Genomic DNA, 21,062 nt, shown 5'->3' on the forward strand with positions numbered 1-21,062 from the left:
GAACAACACTGTAATACTCCATTTTGTGATAATAAAGAATTTACCAGGAGACTATGTACAGTGAGACCTCACTTAATGGAATTGATAGGTTCCTGACTTTGGGCAAAATGATGTATAACAAAAACAGTTTTTTCTAGAGGCTAGTTAATATAAACAAGAGTTAAGTTCTTATGCCATATTTCTGGTCACAAAAACATCACCAAACTTCTAAAGACCCAAACAACTTCTAATATTAAACATTGAACTGTGAGCTATACCTAATTGTAAGAGCCTAAAGTATTTACTATCTGGTTCTTTACAAAAATTTTATTAATAAACTGTTTTCTGTAGTAGAATCTGTGCTTCAGAGTGAAGAAAAATGACCCCTCAAGGAAGGCCTCAGATGTAAGGAACAGTGAGTAAAAAAAATAAGAAGCAAACAGGTGAGTAAATTAAACAAATGTTAGCCACATGAAACAACATCAAATTTGTGGGTTAAAAAAAAAATAATAGCTAAAATATGACAACAGTAGAAGTCTGGGGGGGGGGGTGATAATAGTTCATGTGTCAAAGGTCTTTGTTTTGTTCATAAAGTTAAAGATATTAATTTTGACTTTTTTAAAATATGCATGTTAAATTGTCTTTGGTAACCATTAAAAGAAAAATGGCATGTAAAACAAACTATTAAGGAGAAAAAAAATGAAAGGAGGGGGGAACAAAACAGAAGACAACCCCCCCACATTCCAATGTTTTCAATAGTAAAAAACTGTAAGTAAACCAACAGTGAAAATAAATGAAGTAAAAAATGGAGGAATCTAACAAATATATCAATAGCAACAAACTGGAGAACACGATACAGAATAATTTCATTGATATAGTTTAAAAGATGAAAAAAATATTGATTTGCACCACCTATGGTAACTCTATAGAGAAAAACAAGGAATTGTAAAACACAAAGATTCAGACATGGTTACTTCTTGGGGGTGAGAAGGGCAATAAGGGCAGAATGCCCAAGGGACTTCAAAAGAACTGCTAATATTCCATTTCTTAAGCTAGGTATATAGGAATCTATTTTATTATTCTCTATACCATATATTGATAATATATACTTAAAAACACATTTTATAAGCTTAAAACATTGTGATTTTAAAAAGAAATAAACCATGATTTTATTATTTAAATCAATACCTTGTGTCTGAGGACAAAAGCAGAATGGTTGTTTTTTTTTTTCTGCTCCTTTTTATATATATTTTCTATTGATTTTTAGACAGGGAAAGAGAGAAACATTGATGTAAGACTGAAACATGGATCGACTGTCTCCTTCCCACCCCCTACCAGGGATCAAGCCCACAACCCAGGCATGTTCCCTGACCAGGAATTAAACCAGCAACCTTTTGGCGCACAGGACAATGCCAAACCGAGCCACACTGGCCAGGGCAAAAGCAAAAATTTTCGTGACAAAATTTTCCAAAGGAATCTTTTATGTTAAATGACTAGTTATCTTTTATAAAAGTTTATAGGATTATAAAATAGCAGGAAAAAATCTAGAGCAGGTGAAACTTGATATTTAATGGGACACGTGTGTCTCTATGGAAGGGAATTATCTGAAGACTTGTTCTAAGAATTCCATTCATCCTGAATCTAAATGCAAAGTTGTATAATGTGTACTTTAATGGAATCCCAGTGGATGTGTTGATTTTTCCAGGATAGCCTTTGAGATCTTAACAAAGTCATTTCACAAATACATTACACATCTCTTTCTCTACATAATTCAGATGTCCCTTGAAAATAAATTTAAATTTCAGATGAACTTAGAGTTAACAGCAAAAAGTTTTTCCATAAATGAAAAAAAGGATAAAAATGTATTTATCAAGGAAAGAAAAACACTGTCAAATTTTATTACTTCGTAATTTGTGTGTATAACTGTATGGCTAACAGCACAGCAACCACTAAGCAATTTTAAAATAAGGTTAGAAGCCTAATCATAGCTGACTTCATAGTTTGGGTTACATCTATTTTTCTACACTTGACAAATCAATCTTCTAAAATGAAGTTTTTACCATCAAAACAGACGTTATTTTGCTACTGTAACAATAGTGCTGACAATTAGGTCTTGTAATTTGTTATCCAAAGCATATATGGAATTATTTGGTGGTCATGGGGATAAAGAAATCCCAGGGACTGTACAGTCTGAGCTTTATGTATTACCAGTGAAATCTTTTTTTCCTGGCAGCAATGTCTGCCATTGAGCCAACTAAAAGGCCAGGGTGTGTGTGTGGTATAGGCAGAGACAAATGCTATTTTGGGTGTAGGCAGTATTGTATAGGCAGGAAATTAAGATACTTTGTGGAAAACTTGCCATAATACATATCATTATACAAGGCTCCAGCATATTTGAGGTTGGAGCAAAGCCAGGTTGATGAAAGGGCTATTCTAAGGATTTGAAATGGGCAGGCTTTCCTATCACACCCATTTAAGGCCAAGTATAGAATTTTAGTTAGAGGAGACTGTAAAGTTTACCTACTCTGTTTCTTTCATTGAATGCTTAAATCCCTGGTACATCATCTGAAAACAAGAGTGCACAACCCTTTTCTGAACACTTTCAGTGAGAGGGAACTAGCTACTTCTTGGGGGGAGATTATTCCATTTAGGATAGATGGAATTATTAGAAGAGTTCTCTTTAACATGAAACAAAATCTTTTTACATGTAAATTCTACTCATGACTCCAAATTCTGCTTTCTGGAACCACACAGAGTAATAAGTCTAATTCAGTGGTGGCAAATATCTAGCCATAGCTGATTTCCCCTTAAGGCAGTGGTTCTCAACCTTGGCTGCCCATTAGAATCACCTGGGAATCCTTTTAAAATCCTGATTTCTGGGCCTCATCCTCCGGAAATTCTGTTTCTTTGTTACTAATGTTGTGGCCCACCCCATAACAAAGAAACAGAATTTCTGGAGGATGAGGCCCAGAAATCAGGATTTTAAAAAGATTCCCAGGTGATTCTAATGTGCAGCCAAGGTTGAGAACCACTGCCTTAGTGGAACAGACTCAGAGAAGATTTGGCATCACTCTTAAATAGAATTGACAAATAACAATACTTTTACCATTCTGAGTCTAATCCCTCTTTTATGCAAAGTTTTAAATATTTGAATACCACTCTGAAATTTGTCTTCAAGTACATTATCACCTTTAAATCTCCACAGTGCTGAGAACTGAAATAAACATTACTGCCCCTTTATAGAGAATATAGAGCTGTGCAGTCCAATATAGTAGCTACTAGCCACATGGGGCTTTTAAACACTTGATATATGTATAGTTCAAGCTGAGACGTGTACACTTTATAAAGTGCAAAATCCACACTAGATTTCAGAGTTAGTATAGACTATAAAATATCTCAATAATTTTTCATATTGGTTGTACATAAAATATTGTGGATATGCAGGGTAAAAAATTAATTTCATCTGCTTTACACTTTCCATAATGTGGTTACAACATTTAAATTTATATTTGTGGCTCACGTTATATTTCTATTGGACAGCACTGAATTAGCTCTCTTTGGCAGTTTAATCATTGCACTGATTCAAGGTGAACATCCAGGTGATTAAAAACTGGAAGTCACAATTCTCCCTTTTAGCTCTAGTAATCTATCATATTAAGACTTATATTCATCTTTATTAAATTTTAGCTTGTTCAACTTGACCCATTAATCACATATATTATATAGTATTTGGATTGTGAGCAGAGTGTATATGCACATACAGCATATTAAATGAACTCTGCCATCCAAAACATTAGATATCCTTCTCAGCTTCGTGCTCTTGCCTGAGTCAAGTGTTCTCATTCAAGTCCCAGTAGAGGCCTTAATTCATTACTGATGACCCTTTGAATAGACTTAGAACTTTTCACGCTCCCTCTCCCGTCTACAAATAGGACTTTTATAGAAGTTTTCTTATTACACTGTTTACATTTAAACATCTCCTTGAGGGCAGGGTCCTTGCTTTTATAAACATGTATTACCAGTGCCCACACCAGATCTGAACTTCATAAATATTTGACAGATATATGACATCACTCAATACATCGTTCAGCTTAAATTTCCATCTTTCAAAAGAACACGATCAGATTCTGAAATGTGCTTTGTTGAAATTCAAATTTGCGATATTGGTAGTGGTTTTTTTTCACCAGTGTTAGAATAAGATTGCCTTTCTGATAGGAATGAGGAAATCTTCCAGTTTGATTTACCTTAGTTTTCTCTCTCAAGACAAGAGGGAGGCATGAAGTTAGGTAGTATGGAACTTGAAGCTTCTAACATGAGAGACTAAGAACAATGTCTAATACTGTTTAATTAGATAAAAAAATAACTTCAAAGGGAAGCAATATACTTTCAAAGTTTAGCAAAAGTTTACTAACATTTGCAGAAGCTTTGTTATTAGTGAAATATCTTCATTGTCATTCACTGTAGTTTCACACACTCACCTGAAATGTACACGTGCCAATGACCACGTAATTATTGCCACCATATGCAAGTAGGTTTCCGGAATCCCCGGTGTCAAAGGGATTAAATTCTACCACATGCACATAATCTTCACAATCCACGGTGTAGGCAGCATTCCTTGTGGCATCTTGCTTCATCTTGTATGTCAAAACTTGAGCAGTTGTAACAATAAAGTAGCCTCCTACTGGACAAGGTCATGAAACTGTGAACTATAGCACAGACACAGTTAGATAGAAACGGTCGAAAATATTCACTTTCAGCAAATGAGCAAAATAAGAATGGAGTATTGCAAATGCCAAAGACAGCAAAAAAAAATTTAAAGTACTTATTTAGATACTTTGTGAATGATACCAAGCAGCATGAATCACCATAATTTTGTTTACGTTATCTAAAAAATATAACATTTGAAGAGGAAATCACTTTAGCAAACATATTTATGACAAATTAAAGATAGCTAACATTTACAGAGCACCTTTTTGCAGGTGCCATGTTAACCATTTTATTGACAATATAGCATCAACTACTCCTATAAACCTTAGCAGGGGTTCTCAACTTGTGGGTCGGGACCCCTTTGGCGGAGCAACGACCCTTTCACAGAGGTCGCCTAAGACCATCCTGCATATCAGATATTTACATTACGATTCATAACAGTAGCAACATTACAGTTATGAAGTAGCAACGGAAATAATTTTATGGTTGGGTCACAACATGAGGAACTGTATTTAAAGGGCCAGAAGGTTGAGAACCACTGCCTTAGAGGGAGGTACTGCCCATGGTTCCCATTTTACTGATGAGGAAATCAAGGCTTCCGGACTTAAATTAGCTTTCCAAGGCCATAAGATGAGTCAGAGTTTGAAAACATTACCACGTGTTGGACGCCAGTGCTAGAGAAGAAAAACACAGCTCTGGGCTTCGCAGGAGCTCACAATCCGGGACAGGTATGGTTCAGCGTGAAAAGTGCTGCACTACAAACAGATACAAAATATGGGATATGGAAGGAGTGACAAAATGTGTTATAAAAAATAATATTCACGTAACCTGCACAAAAACGTCAACTCTGTCGTGGTCTGGTATGCACTCTGGATGTAGCATTCCCGGAAGAGACATGGGTTCTATAGGTTTTTTATTTTATTTATTTATTTTATTGGACGCAGAAGTTATCCTGAAAACAGTTGGGCTCGATTACAAACATATGAAGCACCCGATGAGGGCTTATTGGGAATCAGATGAGTCCCACCTCAGACGGCCAATGCACTAGTGACCTTACAAGCGGGCATCTGGGATTGGGCATTTAGCTTAAGGCGACCAGCCGTCTGAAAGGCCCCCGGAGGCACAGAGGTGCGGGAAGGCAGGAGAGTCGCGGACAGGACACTCGGTCTAAAGAAGTGTCCGGTCTCGCTACATTATCGGGGTCTCACAGTGCACGGCGGGCGGGACACGTGCCTGAAAAACGGGAAGAGCACCGGGGAGGGAGTAAGAGGCGGTCCTTCTAAGAGCCCAGATGCCTCCCCGTGTCCCAGGCAGATCGCGCCAGGCCCCGCTACCGCCTCCCCGAGCCCGAGGTCGGAGGGAAGAGGGGTGGAGAGCCGCCTGGGGACGGCGGGGCGGTCGGTAGCAAAGCAGCGCGGCGCCCTGGGCTCCGTGATACGCACCGGAGGGAACCGGGAATCGGCAGAGACTAGTGGGTATCCGCGGAGGGCGCTTAGAGGCTCGCGTCGATTCTGCTTCCGGGTCAGAGGGCGGCAGCGGCGATTGGCTCTCAGGCCCTCCCGCGAGATTTAAAATGTAACCCGCGATGATTCAAACAGCGGAGAGGCTCTGCGGCTGGGAAGGTCCCTACTTCAGCTGGTCCTGCACCTCCCGAGTCTCCCCCGAGCCAGGTGAGTCTGACCTATCCTCCATCCGCATGTCACATGCTAAGTGGTGATTCAAGCCGCGGGTTTTTCGGTGACAGAAAAGCGCCGAGTGATCGTTTAAGTTATTTGCGCGGTGGCTTCCTTCTGCAGCCAGGTTGGGTATGGGTGTATTGAAAGGAGTTGACAGTATCTACGAGTGGGTGGGGCTGGAAGTCCGAGGCCCATTGAGGGCTCCTTAGGTTCATTAGGCGACAAACCGGGGTTCTAGTCCCCAAACCTACGCAGACTCCAGTTCTGCTGCATTCGCCCTCTCCCTGTTACATCCTCCCGAGGAACTTTTTGGACCTGCATTCTGACTGATAGTGATTGCAGCAACGACTGCCATTTTTTTATTGAGCACCTACTAAGTGCCGGGCACTAGGTGGATTATTTACTTGTCTCTCTAACGTCTCATAATTTTATGGGATAGGAGATATCCTCCCCGCTTTACAGATGAAGAAATATATGCTCATCAGATATTTTAAATACCGAAGGGCATACAGCTAATAAATGGGAGAGCCTGCATGTGGACCCTGATCTCTCTGACGCAAAAGTGGAGTTCTTTTAATCATCTCACACTGCCTCCCCAGTGACAGTTTCCTGTCTCACAATGTTTGTTTGCTTCAGTGCGGCTTGGAATCCAGTTTATTTATTTTTATTTTTTTAAAAAAACAAGTGTTTATGATCTCTGCCACCTTCTACTACTGGTTTTGTGTAATGCAGACTGACATTCAGAGGCTTGCATATTCGTTGTCTCACTGACTCCTCATAACTGGCTGGAAAATATTATTCCTGTTTTCTTTTTGATGAAACCTCTACCTAGGCAGTCAGGTTAAAAGCTGCCTAGGCTCACACAGCCAGCTAGCTACGGAGAGAGTTGAGACTAGATCAGGGTTGGCAAACCCATGGCACTGCCTCTTTTAGTGCATCCAGTTCCCAAGCTAAGAATGGATTTTGCATGTTTAAATGGTTGGGGGGGTGTGGTGGTGGTGGTGGTGGGGGGGTGGTGGGGGTGGTGGAGGGATGGATCATTAGAAGAATGATATTTTGGGATGTGTGAAAATTATATGAAATTCAAATTTCAGTTTTTATTAAGTTTTGATGAAGCTCATTTGTTCATGGGTTGTTGGTGGCTATTTTCTCATGGCAAGGTCAGGTTGAGTAGTTGTGACAGAGACTGTATGGCTTGCACTCCTCAAATATATGCTATTTGGCCCTTTCCAAAAAGTGTGCTGACCCCTAGATAAGATTGTTGGCTCTTATATGTGCAGGCACTGATCTAAAAGTTTCACTTATATTTATCATTTACTTTTTACAAAACTCTATGAGTTAGTAACTGTTATTATTTTCGTTTTTCAGTGCAACGAAGCTGAGGCTGGGAGAGGTGACATAATGTGGCAAAGATCTCACAGCTAGCAAGTGGTGAAGCCAGGATTCAGAACAGTGTAATTCTAGATTCATCTTCATTCTAGCAATCTGAACTCAGTACCTTTAAATAACACTAGTAAGTCATTTACTACTAAAGATTTCTTTCAGGCAAACTGATCATTACAGGAGCATTACTTCTTCACTTTCTTTTTTTATTTCTTATAAGAGATGAGGGTGACATTTTTAAGAGAAATAAAATTCTTAGCTATTTTCTAGGATCTGTATTTAAGTAGATATTTTCAGTCTTGTACCTGTACATTGAAGTTGTGTCACTGATTGTGTCTTCAAGTTATTATTTTGTAAATGGCATATGCCCATTTTCTTGATCATAGAAACCCAAGATACATAGTAAACATCTGAGATTTTGTCCCCAAATCCAAACTCAGAAGGAACCTATGTGTTCAGCATAACTATATTGTTGTACAAACATTTTAAGCACAGTGAGCCACTCTTACTAGAAACCTTCCTGAAATCTAAGTTCCCAGATGTCAGTCAAGGGCCAGCCTTGTAAGCAGGACTCTCAAAGGATAGTAATCAGGCCTGCTGTATTAACTCTTTTTCTGCACTGGCCTCTCGAGGTCTAGGCTTGGAACTCCCACAGTGCCATTCTTGCTACATCCTATTGGTTAAATCAAGTCACAAGGCCAACCGAGATTCAAAGGGATGGAAAAATAGACCATCTCTTTTGGGATAATATAATGATGGGAAGAAATTGGCTGCCTCCCTCCCCAATCTACCACAGATATTACCATCTATCGTAAAACAAAAATTTTTAAACACAGTTTTAATTAGCTATGTGTCTGTAATTATAAGTTTGCAGAATTGTTGTATCTATTTTGTATGAATTTTCAGATCGAAGGTTGTATTTTGTTATTTCAAATGATTTGGCTTAAGAAAGCTAAAGGAGAGGAAAATATGATTGGGGGGAAATTGTTTTTATTCTGTTTTCCTAAATTTCATGAAAAGCAGTCTTTGTAAACATGAGATGACCTCTTGTTCATTACTTATTTTTCTCTAACTCTTGCTTGCCTTATACATGTTCAATATTAATTTCCAATGAAAATAAAGCTTTTTAATATTGCATTCTGTCCTACTTTAGGAGGATGGCTGTGCTTCATCAGAAGTCTGTCTTGGATATGATTAAAGAGTTCAGGAGGAATTGGCACACTCTTTGTGACTCTGAGCGAACTACTGTATGTGGCGCAGACTCCATGATCTTGGCATTGCAGCTTTCCATGGCAGAGAACAACAAACAGGTTAGTAGGCTATATTTAGGTTCACTTTTTTTTTAACAGTGAATTTTGGTTGCTGCTATTTGAATAAACTTCATTACATTAATTTCTTTGCAATAGATGACCTCCTATGATAATATCAATATACTTTTTTCACAAATGGTTCTGCATGCCTATGTCAGAAATTACTATTGGATTTTAAGTTATTTGTTTCAAAATTAAGGCCTTCATATGTATAATTCAACATAGGACATACACATTTGATGTTTAATTTGAAGTTTTAAGTTAAACCTGCAACTGTTATGATTATTATGATTAAAATTACTTTAAGTTTATAAGACTTCCTTCCCTAAAAAGATCTGGAAAGCACACATAGATAATGTTTACTTAAATATAAACAAAGTATTTTATGATTAATTTAAGATTTTATAGTATAGATTAATTGTTCCTAGACCAGGCTATGGATCGGAATCATTTGGGAGGACTTTTGAAATATATTGAATCCTGTGCCCCAGTCTTGAAATTCTATTCTCTCAATCTGCACCGAGACCCTGAAAATTGTCTTTTTAAAAAATCTCCCTGAAGTGATTTTTACATAGTTGGCTTGGGCCAAACTACTATTTAACATGAGCTCTACCTAGAGGGCTAGAGGTGCTCAGATGAGAGATGAATGAATGTAGGCTGGAGTGGTAAAGAATTTTAGATAATATACTTAAAACAGTGGAAATCTTTGGATGGGAAGGTTTTAAAGAATGGATGAAGTAAGGGAAAAGCTCAGAAGAAGCATCCACAGGGAATCAAAGTCATGAAGATGGTAAGGAGACTGTCTTGACTAGAGAAGATTTTTGAAGGATGAAGTTGATTTCCATGGGTCTGTTGGGCTAGATGGTTGAATGACGTTCTGATGAATTCTTTTAATCCTGTATGTCAGAATTTTAGATTCCCAGAATTTTAGATTTCATATATCAGCGAACTTTCCAGAAGAATTAGACATAGACAGATGTCTATGTTGGCAAATGAGGCTATTAAGGAAAAATAATTAATAGAGCTATCATTTTGAAAAAGGAAGACTATTTTAACACCTAAAAATTAGAAATTGTATGATCTTAAAATAAGAGGTGGTCTTTCCTCTGCATGAATAGTTGGCAGTTTTGCATGTTTAAAGCAATGTACTTTAAGACAAATTTTGAACATAAGATATTTTTGACAAAATTCTATCTTATGTAGATACTCTTTCAACAAATACTGAGTTTTTACTATGTGCTAGACATTATTCTGAGCATTAGGAATATAATATTGAAGGAAATCCCTGCTCTTATGGAAATAATTGTCTAGTCAGGAGAGATAACATTCTAATAAATAAGATATTTAGTGCTTTAAGTCATAATAAGTGCCACAGAGAAGAACAAAACAGAGTTCCAAGTAAAGCGTGTATAGAGTTTGGGGTGGAGGAGTTCTTGCAATCTGAAATAGGGTGGTCAAAGAGGCCTCATTTAGAAGTTGCCATTTGAGCCAAGATTTGAATGAGTGAAAGGAGGAGTTAGTCATGGGAATTTAGGCGGGAAGGGACTACCAGGCAAAGGGGACAGCAGATGCAAGGGCCCTGAGGTGGGAATATGCTTGGCATGTTCAAGGAACCACAGGGAGGCCGATTGCAACTGTTTATATAAATGTTAGTTTCTTCCCTCTATTCCTCCCTTCCACAGATTCATTCCTTCCTCCTTCCTTCCTTCCTTCCATCCTTCCTTCCTTCCTTCCTTCCTTTAAAATGCCTATTTAACCATTTAGATGTCCTTTCCTTAAACTGTGTTTATATCCTTTGCTTATTTTGCTGTTGCGTTGCTTTGATCACTTTCTTACTCTTTGAAAGAATTCTGCATGTATTTTAGATACTCTTTGTTTTATACTTTGTTGCTATCTTCCAATGTGCTTGATTTTACCCACTTTAGTTGTTTCAGCAGTATTCTTATGCTAGACCTCTCTACTAAGTCTTGCTTTGGTATGGTCAAGTACTCATTGGACATTTTACCTTGATGTCCCATTACTGTCTACACATAAGTTTTTAAAAAGAAACCACATTGTTTGCTCCCTCAGCTTACCTTAATATTCATATTCTTAGTCTCAATGTTTGTATTATTGCTCACTCAGTCACTGAAACTAGATGCCTAAGTGTCATCAAAGAGTCTCTTTGCTTCCCATTGCAGTCCATATTAAGTCTTGCTTGAGCATTTTTTTTTTTTAAAAAGTCCTTTTTAAAAAATTCTTTATTGTTTAAAGTATTACATACGTCTCCTTTTTCTCCCAATTGATTTCTCCCCGGCCACCCTCACCCCCCAGCTCATGCCCTCATTGCCCTAGTGTCTGTGTCCATTGGTTATGCTCATATGCATGCATACAAGTCCTTTGGTTGATCTCTTACCCCCTCACACCCCGCCTTCCCTCTGAAGTTTGGCAGTGTGTTCGATGCTTCTCTGTCTCTGGATCTGTTTTTGTTCATCAGTTTATGTTATTGATTATATTCCACAAATGAGTGAGATCATATGATATTTATCTTTCTCCAACTGGCTTATTTTGCTTAGCATAATGCTCTTCATGTCCATCCATGCTCTTGTGAATGGTAAGAGTTCTTTTTTTTTTTTTTTTTTTTTTTTTACAGCAGCATAGTATTCCATTGTGTAGATGTACCACAGTTTTTTAATCCACTCATCTGCTGATGGGCACTTAGGCTGTTTCCAAATCTTAACTATTATAAAATTGTGCTGCTATGAACATAGGGGTGCATATGTCCTCTCTGATTGTGTTTCTGATTTCTTGGGATATATTCCTAGAAGTAGGATGACTGGGTCAATTGGGAGTTCCATTTTTAATTTTTTGAGGAAACTCCACACTGTTTTCCACAGTGGCTGCACCAGTTTGCATTCCCACCAGCAGTGCACGAGGGTTCCTTTTTCTCCGCATTCTCGCCAGCACTTGTCGTTTGTTGATTATAGTCATTCTGACAGGTGTGAGATGGTATCTCATTGTTGTTTTGATTTGCATTGTCCTTCTTTATAATCTGAAGAAGTTGTTTTAAGGTGGATAATAGATTCTGAGGATATTGTACACATGGAATGGTTAAACCTTGGTGACCATACACTGGGAAATGAGGAGAGAGAGAAATTGAGACAATTATGAGGAATTGCTATTTAGTGATTGAGAACTGTTGTTCTGGAATCAAACAGAGCATACAGAGCATGTTCAAATCACCTCCTATTGTTTGTTTGTTTGTGTATAAATAATTGAAAAAGAGATATATGAACAAGTTAAATAAAATGCAGCCTGAAAAAATTTTAGTTCTCATTGTAAAAATTTTGACATATTAAAATATCCAATCCAAGTCAGTGTTTCTTCAGGACTTGTCTGTGTAGCATTCACTCAGGGTTTTTTCCTACTTGCTAATGTTCTACTTGCTAATTCACTTTATTACCTGTGAAAGTTCAGACTCTGGGTGGGAAAAGGGTAAGTGGTGAATTGCAACTGAGTTTTTCACAGTTTGTGTAGGTATGCATACATGTGGAGATGGTGGTTGCAGTTCTGTTTTACTTTAACTTAACTCTCTATGTACAGTCTTAGCTTAGGCATTCCTCACTGTGCTCAGACTTCCAAGGCACCCAGAATGAAACAACACACACATATGCCTGCAGGTGCATTCATAAGTAGCATACAGTAATAACAGGGTGGAGTTGGTTGTATATATCCTTCAACTATTTTTCACCCGGTGTTAGTGGTCTACTTATGGTTTTTAATTCTCTGAAGTTTGAATCCCTAAAGTATAATTCTTATAACTGAATTTGACTGCAGTAAAACTTTTGAATACCTAGCAGAATTGTTAGTCTGTCTATTGGCATGTTTGTTTTCTTAACGGCTTTAGTGGGGACAAAGAAAAGGTACATATATTAAAATAATCTTTGAGTGTTAGGTTTTTGACATGTTTTTAGAGGAGCAAGATTTTTTTAGCTTAAATCATATAATACCTCTCTAGTAGTTTTATACTGCTAATGATTTACCTGTTTTAGATTCATTCACTATTGACTTCATTATGTGACAAATATATATGACTTCATTAGGTTGCAAATAATATTTTAGCCTTTACTGTCTTTGGAATTGGCCTCATAGTTTGACTCTGTCATGCAATTACATTATAAAGGCTGTTTTTCACCTTAAAAAGCCTTAAGAACATTACAAATGTTTTATTGAATGAAACAGACAAAGATATTAACTTATAACCTTGTGGAAAGCCACCACAGCACCTGTGGTTGACTGACAGATTTGAAAATGACCTAACAGAGACATAACAAGAAGAAACAGAATTTAAAATCCTATATAATAAGTGTCCAGTCATCCGGTTGTCCATTCAACCAATCAATAGCATAGTAATATGCTAATGATATGCTAAGGCCACTCAACTGCTCTCTATGACCTGCACTGACCACCAGGGGGCAGATAGTCGAGTGGTCGACCAGTTGCTATGATATGCACTGACTACTAAGAGGCAGACACTCAACGCAGGAGCTGCCCCCTGGTCGTCAGTGTGCTCCCACAAGGGGAGCGCTGCTCAGCCAGAAGCCAGGCTCACAGCTGGCGAGTTCAGCGGCAGTGGTGGGAGCTCTCCTGCCTCTGCAGCAGTGCTAAGGATGTCCTACTGCTGGCTTAGGCCCACTCCCCAAGGACTTCTGCACTTCAAGAGGGCGCAGGCTGGGCTGAGGGACACCTCCCCCCCCACCAAGTGCATGAATTTTGTGCACTGGGCCTCTAGTTGAATTATAATTATCTACCACTCCTCCTCCAGCAAACAAACTGACAGTTATTTTACTTGTTAAAAAGAGAAGGGCAACTGCCATTTTTGATTACCTACCATTTATAAGGTGTTATTTAATCCGTACAATCTCATTTTATAACCAAGGAAATTGACTCAGAGGGATTTCGGTATCTTACCCAAATTCACACAGCAAGGAAGGGAGTGGAGGGAGAGATAGAAACATAAATGATGACAGAGAATCATTGATCGGCTGCCTACTGTGTGCCCCCCACTGGGGGTCAAGTCTGCAACCTGCACACGTGCCCTGACCGGGAATCGAACCATGACCTCCTCTTTCATAGGTCAATGCTCAACCACTGAGCCACCATGCCGGCTGGGCACCAATTAATGCTCTTAAGTATACCTGCTATCTTTACTCTTTAGATAATAAGAATTCCAGCTAGTTAAAAATGTGAAATTTATTTAAAATTTTGAATAATAAATAACCTTGATAAAATATACAAAGTACAAATGCTCTGAAAAAGTGTAACTCTTGCTTTTTCTCATTTTATTCTTGTGAAATATAATCCTTTGGTTGTCCATCAAGCATTGAACATTTTGAACTTCCTTCAAATAGTAGCCAGTTGGCATGTTTTCCTAGCAAAACATTTTCTGATTTGACCACAGACTCTCTCTCAATCAGTTGTTACTCGTTTGAAAAATAGAATATCCTGTCATGGTGGGCACCTGATCCTGAAAACTGATATCTGGAGTGCAATTTTATTTGGATTTAAAATGTTTTTACAATCTCAGTATAAACACTTAATCTAGTCAGAGTCTTTTCTCAGAAGATCAAGAGTTTGCATAGTTTTCCTTTTGTTACAGTCAACAGAATGAAAATAAATTACATACTTACATTAAAGCAAAAACTTAATTTATTTTTACCATGGAGGATGTTATGCCAAAATAGTTTTAAGAATTTTTAAGATAAAACAATTTAGTTTTAAACTAAATAAATGGATTTATGTAACTTAAATACCATTTGGAGATTTAATAATATATAACCTTTGTAGGGTTGGGGAGTAAAGTATACAATTTTTGATTCGATGTCTGGATTATGGATCTATAGTTTGATAGTTGATCTTTTTGTTTGTTCATGGAACTAATTTCATGAAATATAATTAATTTTCATAACTATGATATAACAGGTCCCTACTCTAAGGACAGTAAGGATGATTTTCTTAATTGCTTTCATATGGATGAGTAGACAATTATTTTAAGGCAGGTTGTACATTTTTTCTTAAATTTGGATAGTAATTGGAAAATGTGACTGATCTTTATAAAACATATAAAGATAGATATTTGAAAGAGTCAGCTATTTAGACACAGCACTACATCATATGATTCTATTTGATTTCTTTCTGTTATTCTTCATTGGCTAAATATGATGTTATAATTTAGTTCCAGTAAGTTATAGTTCTATTTAAATATTCACTCATCTTAACAAGCAATTAATGGAAAGATCTAGTTGTTAGCAGAAACTACTAATATATTAATGGAGCTTAACTGTAGAAGACAGCAACATTGATACATTTCACAAAACCACATAGGGATGCTTATAAATATTTTTTATTCATGAAGCATTGAAGAGGAGCAGTTAGAACTTTTTTACTGAATTGGAGTTGGCATTTTGTGGAGGACACCGTTATTAATACTGGGGGTATAAAGTGGGAGCAGAATGCAATCAATTGAAAAAAAAACACCACCCTTCAATATGCCCAATTTTGAACAATTTTGCTTAATAAGTAACATCTGACAGCTTAGAGAAAGAAACCTGACTCATTTGCCTATAGTTTAGTGTGTCCCTGAATAGGGAAGAATAAAAATCCTCCTTTGACCCAAAGTTTTAGCACTGGTGTTTTGTTTTCTCTACAAGAATAATGAAATGAAACACAGTTTTTAAGAATTTAATTTTTCTGATCATATTCTAAGATTAACTCTTGGAATAGTGTGTGGTATATGTGGTATGTGGGAATTCACTATGACATTGATAGTTTTTAAATAAGAGATTAAAAATATATTAGCTAAAAGAATGAATAGGAACAAATATTAACAGAATTGAATGTTTTCCTAATCAATAGTACTTAGCTACAGTTCACTGCCCTCCTATTGCCCCACTTTGAGTACAAATTTAGTGAAGTTCAGATACTAGACAATGTCTTTATATTTGCCAGTTTTGTCATGTGATAACTTCCCATAGTTGTTCATATTTTATAAAATCATAAAAATCTGCCGAAACCGGTTTGGCTCAGTGGATAGAGCGTCGGCCTGCGGACTGAACGGTCCCAGGTTCTATTCCGGTCAAGGGCATGTACCTGGGTTGCGGGCACATCCCCAGTGGGAGATGTGCAGGAGGCAGCTGATCGATGTTTCTCTCCCATCAATGTTTCTAACTATCTCTCTCCCTTCCTATCTGTGAAAAATCAATAAAATATATTTTAAAAAAAATCAAAATAAAAATCTTTTTTTAATATGGGGTTTTAAAATGATTTCATAAGTCAACTTGGATGTTCTCTTCAATTTCACAAGAATTTAATACAAAATTCAACCGACTTTATCTTTTTATTTTTGACATTATCTTTTTCAGCACAGCGGAGAATTTACAGTTTCTCTCAGCGATGTCTTATTGACCTGGAAACGCTTACTACAGGAGAAATTGAACTTACCAGTTGAAAATATGGAAGTGATTGACCATTATGAGGACATTAGGAGGACTTACGATAATTTCTTAAAAAATAGTAATATGTTAGATCTGATCGATGTTTATAAAAAATGTAGTGCTTTGACTTCTAATGGTGAAAATAATGCCAACATATCTCCCGTAAGTATTTTTAAGCAATTCTAGACTAATCAAATTAAAATTTGACTAGGTTTATTTTTAATTCTGGTATTAACATTTATAGTAACTTGATAATGCTTTTGCTTTTTGAATCATGTTAAAAATGGAGACTTTTGCTACCTGAAAGCTAGCTAGTCATTACTTGGAAGAAAGGTTTTGGTGGTACACTTTGTTGAACTTGGATTATTATTATTTAGTTTAAATGTAAGAATAGCTTCTTATTACAGAAGAAATATTTTAATGAAGAAATCAGTCCCAAATGCATGATTTCTTTTGATTGATTGATTGATTGATTGACTTGAGAGAGAGAAAGAAAGGGAGAGAAACAAGACCTTTCTTTCTTTTTAATTTTTTCCATAAAAAATAAAAGACTAAGATTAAATTTCCAAGGTCATCTTTTTTTAAAAAATTAAATCTTTATTGTTCAGATTATTACAGTTGTTCCTCTTTTTTACCCCCATAGCTCCACCCGGTTCCCACCCCACCCTCTGCCCTTACCGCCCCCCCCCCCCACTGTCCTCATTCATGTTATCTGACCAGTCTCTTCCTGCACCCCCCACATTCCTCCCCGCCCCCCCCCAGAATAGTAAGTACAATCCCTTTCTATGCCCCTGATTCTATTATATTCACCAGTTTATTATGTTCATCAGATTATTTATTCACTTGATTTTTAGACTCACTTGTTGATAAATGTGTATTTGTTGTTCATAATTTGTATCTTTACCTTTTTATTCTTCTCCCTCTTCTTAAAGGATACCTTTCAGCACTTCATATAATACTGGTTTGGTGGTGATGAACTCCTTTAGCTTTTTCTTATCTGTGAAGCTCTTTATCTGACCTTCAATTCTGAATGATAGCTTTGCTGGGTAAAGTAATCTTGGTTGTAGGTTCTTGGCATTCATCACTTTGAATATTTCTTGCCACTACCTTCTGGCCTGCAAAGTTTCTGTTGAGAAATCAGCTGACAGTCGTATGGGTACTCCCTTGTAGGTAACTAACTGTTTTTCTCTTGCTGCTTTTAAGATTCTCTCTTTGTCTTTTGCCCTTGGCATTTTAATTATGATGTGTCTTGGTGTGGTCCTCTTTGGATTGCTTTTGTTTGGGGTTCTCTGCACTTCCTGGACTTTTAGGTCTATTTCTTTCACCAGGTAGGGGAAGTTTTCTGTCATTATTTCTTCAAATAGGTTTTCAATATCTTGCTCTCTCTCTTCTTCTGGCACCCCTATAATTCCGATGTTGGTACACTGGAAGTTGTCCCAGAGGCTCCTTACACTATCTTCATATTTTTGGATTCTTTTTTCTTTTTGTTTTTCTGGTTGGGTGTTTTTTGCTTCTTCGTATTTCAAATCTTTGACTTGATTCTTGTAATCCTCTAGTCTACTGTTGGAACTCTGTATAATATTCTTTATTTCAGTCAGTGTATGCTTAATTTCTAGTTGGTCCTTTTTCATATACTCGTGGGTCTCACTAGATTTTTTGAGGCTCTCACTAAGTTTATTAGTGGTTTTTTAGAAAGTTCTTGAAAAACCTTATAAGTGTGGTTTTGAACACAATATCCTGTAGTTTGCTTTCCTCCATTTCTGTCATTTGTGACCTGTTTCTTTGTCTCTGCATTTTTTATGCTTCCCTGTGTTGTTAGAGTGGCTTTCTGTGCTAGGTGTCCTATAGGGCCCAGTGGCTCAGCCTCTTCAATTACCTGAGGTGGACACTCTTGGTGGACCCCTTTGTGGGCTTTGTGCACAGTCTTGTTGTAGTTAAGCCTTGATTGTTGTAGGTATCACTGGGAGGAATTGACCTCCAGGCCCATTGGCTGTGAGAATCAGCTGTGTCTGCAGTGGGAGAACTTCTGTGCTGAAGACACCCTTCTGGGACAAGACTTGCTTTAGTGGGGCTTTGGTGCTCAGTGAGTCTTCTCCCTGAGTGTGTCCCTTATGGATCTGATGAGTTGTAATCTGGATGGTCCCACTCTGACCACCGGGTACACTGGCTCTTGGATCTCTAAGGAGGTGCTAATTTGGCCTCTGCGTGAGGCTACCCAGCAGGAGCTATGGAGAGATCTGCAGATACCTCTTCTTTGTTTGGGGTTTGGAGGTGCCCAGATGAGGCCCAGCTGTGAAGCAATGCAAGCTGCTGTGGGGCCTTGGGCCTTCTTTTGGAAATTCTGTGTCTCTCTGATTCAGCTGCAGTTTGTTAGGTAATTTTCAGATTGCAAAGGGCCAGGCCTTTCATATGCAAAAGCCTCTGCGCACAGCTTGGGTGTGGCGGGGTCTCAGGGAATCAACAGGGCGGAGCAAACAGCTATGGCTGCTCCTCAGTCCTACCCTAAAAGGTCCCGTGTCTCAGTGTCCTGGTAATCGCTGCAAGCACCTCTGAGAGAAAGCCGCCCTCAAGTTCCGACCGATGCCAGACAGTCCATTTTCTCCCCATATGAGTCTGGGTCCCCAGAGACTCTCCCGGAACTGGAGTTCAGAGCAGTTAGGAGCTTGAGACTCCCTCCCAATTCAAAAAGACAACCGAGGACTCAGTTGCCAGCCCTTTCCACGTGCGTACCTCTGCACTTTACTTCCGCACCTCCTCTGAGTCTCAGTGTGCTTTTCTCTTTCCTTCTAGTTGTAGAATTTCCGCTCAGCCAGCCTTCCTGTGGTTCTGGATGATGTCCGTTTTGTCTTTTAGTTGTATTTTTGAAGTAGTTGTGCGAGGCAGCAATTTCCGGTGTTTACCTATGCCGCCATCTTGGTTTCCCCAAGGTCATCTTTTAACTCTAAACTGGAAGGTACTGGAAGCATTTTGTTTGGAAGGGTAATTCCATGTCTACATATTGTTGACTGCCAACAAAGGTTAGGTAAAATGCTGTATACTAGAACATCAGTGACACTGGGTAGTCCTAGGTGTGAAATTTTTTTTATAGTTGGCATATCATTTTATTAATAATGTCCTGTATTTGCTACAGAGTCAACTACGGGATTTTCTGTGTGGCAGACAGTCCACAGTAGAGGATGAAACTGGTCTTTCTGTACCGACATCACCAATGAGTAAACACAACCAGGATAATGAAAAGGTACTGATAAATTGTGAGTAAATTAAAGCAGGATATGATCCCCTTCAAATCACTATGAATTTATACATACAGTTACTATTTTTTTTAAAGTTTTATTTTGTTTACATAATACTGTTTGCAAAGAGTAATACATTGAAGACTGGTGAGAGCATAACAATCAGTTATTTCATGGTTTTGGGCCAACGTAACAGGCACTGTACAAAAATAGGTATCACTCTAAGTATCAGAAAAGTGGTTGAAGATCCAGATTGCCAGATTTCTTTGAATCATTATATGGTGTCTCTTGGTCACTGTGGGGGATTGGTTCCAGAACTCCCCTTGGACACCAAAATCCACAGATGCTTAAGTCTCTTATATAAAATAATATATGTAGTATTTGCAAATAACCCACACACATCCTCCTATATACTTTAAGTCATCTCCAGATTACTGTTAATCCCCAATACAATGTAAATGCTATGTAAATAGTTGTTATACTGTGTTGTTTAGGGAAGAAAGACAAGAAAAAAATCCATATACATTCAGTGCAGATACAGTCATCATAGGCCTCATAGTACATGTCAGCAACAATATAACCTTTTAAAAATTTCAACTATTTTCCATCTGTGGTTGGTTGAATCCACAGATGTGGAACCTGTGGCCACTGAGAGCTGACTGTATTTGGTAAACTTCACATTACTGTTTTGTTCGGAAACAGTATTGTTGCTTCTTGGGAAAATCTGTTCTGCACCCTTTGCAGTAGAATGACTGATGCATCATGAGTTCTGATAGCAGGGTTTGTTATGCAAACACATCACAGGAAAGTAATGCAGGTTTGGTTTAATATAATTAAACCTGTTACCTTGGCCCAACTTAACTGTATGAAAGGTAAGTTGCTGATATCCTCATACTTAGTACCTAAATGTTTTCAGCATATTATTTCCTGAAAATAAGGGGATAACCACAATATTATTATCATATGTAAGAAAACTTAAGTATTCCCTGATATAATATGCTATCTTCTCTATTCTCATTTTTCTATTTGTCCCCTAAGTGGGTTTTATGTTTCTTTATACTCTTAACCTAGAAGAATTCCCCCAGTCTTTTTTTTTTACTTCTTATTTATCTGATTAACTCCTACTGGTATTATTTTACTTGTTTCTCTATTTCCAATAAACTGGAAGTTACACCTAAAAGCTTTCTTAGATTGAGGTTTAACATTTCTTAACAAATACTTTATAACTGATGCTGAATATTTCATTTTGTATCATATTGGAGACACAAACTCCAGTTGTCTTGAATTGTCCAGTCTTGTCTA

General features: G+C 37.7%; 2 protein-coding genes across 7 annotated transcripts in view; one reads left to right on the top strand and one right to left on the bottom strand.

The window, feature by feature from the left end:
• NUP37 (nucleoporin 37) overlaps nt 1-6,189 on the bottom strand; it is a 32,549-nt gene extending 26,360 nt beyond the window's left edge. The window contains exons 1-3 of one of the 5 annotated variants that reach the window (XM_070407950.1): nt 6,129-6,189; nt 5,342-5,441; nt 4,458-4,657 (exon numbers count right to left, since the gene is read on the bottom strand). In XM_070407950.1, coding sequence (XP_070264051.1) covers nt 4,458-4,613 — 156 coding nt within the window. In that variant the 5' untranslated portion in view covers nt 4,614-4,657; nt 5,342-5,441; nt 6,129-6,189. Of the gene's footprint in view, nt 1-4,457; nt 4,686-4,813; nt 4,833-5,341; nt 5,442-6,128 lie in introns of those variants that run through there. The other 4 variants (XM_070407949.1, XM_070407947.1, XM_070407948.1 and 1 more) reach the window with 4 other exon arrangements.
• Nucleotides 6,190-6,286: 97 nt separating this feature from the next.
• Nucleotides 6,287-21,062, top strand: part of PARPBP (PARP1 binding protein) — a 46,440-nt gene continuing 31,664 nt past the window's right edge. For both annotated transcript variants that reach the window (XM_070407952.1, XM_070407953.1), the window contains exons 1-5: nt 6,287-6,356; nt 7,731-7,875; nt 8,899-9,055; nt 16,456-16,689; nt 19,658-19,765. In XM_070407952.1, the coding sequence (XP_070264053.1) occupies nt 8,903-9,055; nt 16,456-16,689; nt 19,658-19,765 (495 nt within the window). In that variant the 5' untranslated portion in view covers nt 6,287-6,356; nt 7,731-7,875; nt 8,899-8,902. The remainder of the gene's footprint in view (nt 6,357-7,730; nt 7,876-8,898; nt 9,056-16,455; nt 16,690-19,657; nt 19,766-21,062) is intronic.

The sequence above is a fragment of the Myotis yumanensis genome, unplaced genomic scaffold (assembly GCF_028538775.1).
Source record: "Myotis yumanensis isolate MYYU_CA2020_CCGP unplaced genomic scaffold, mMyoYum1.0.hap1 SCAF_3, whole genome shotgun sequence".
In the NCBI taxonomy this organism is placed as follows: Eukaryota; Metazoa; Chordata; class Mammalia; order Chiroptera; family Vespertilionidae; genus Myotis; species Myotis yumanensis.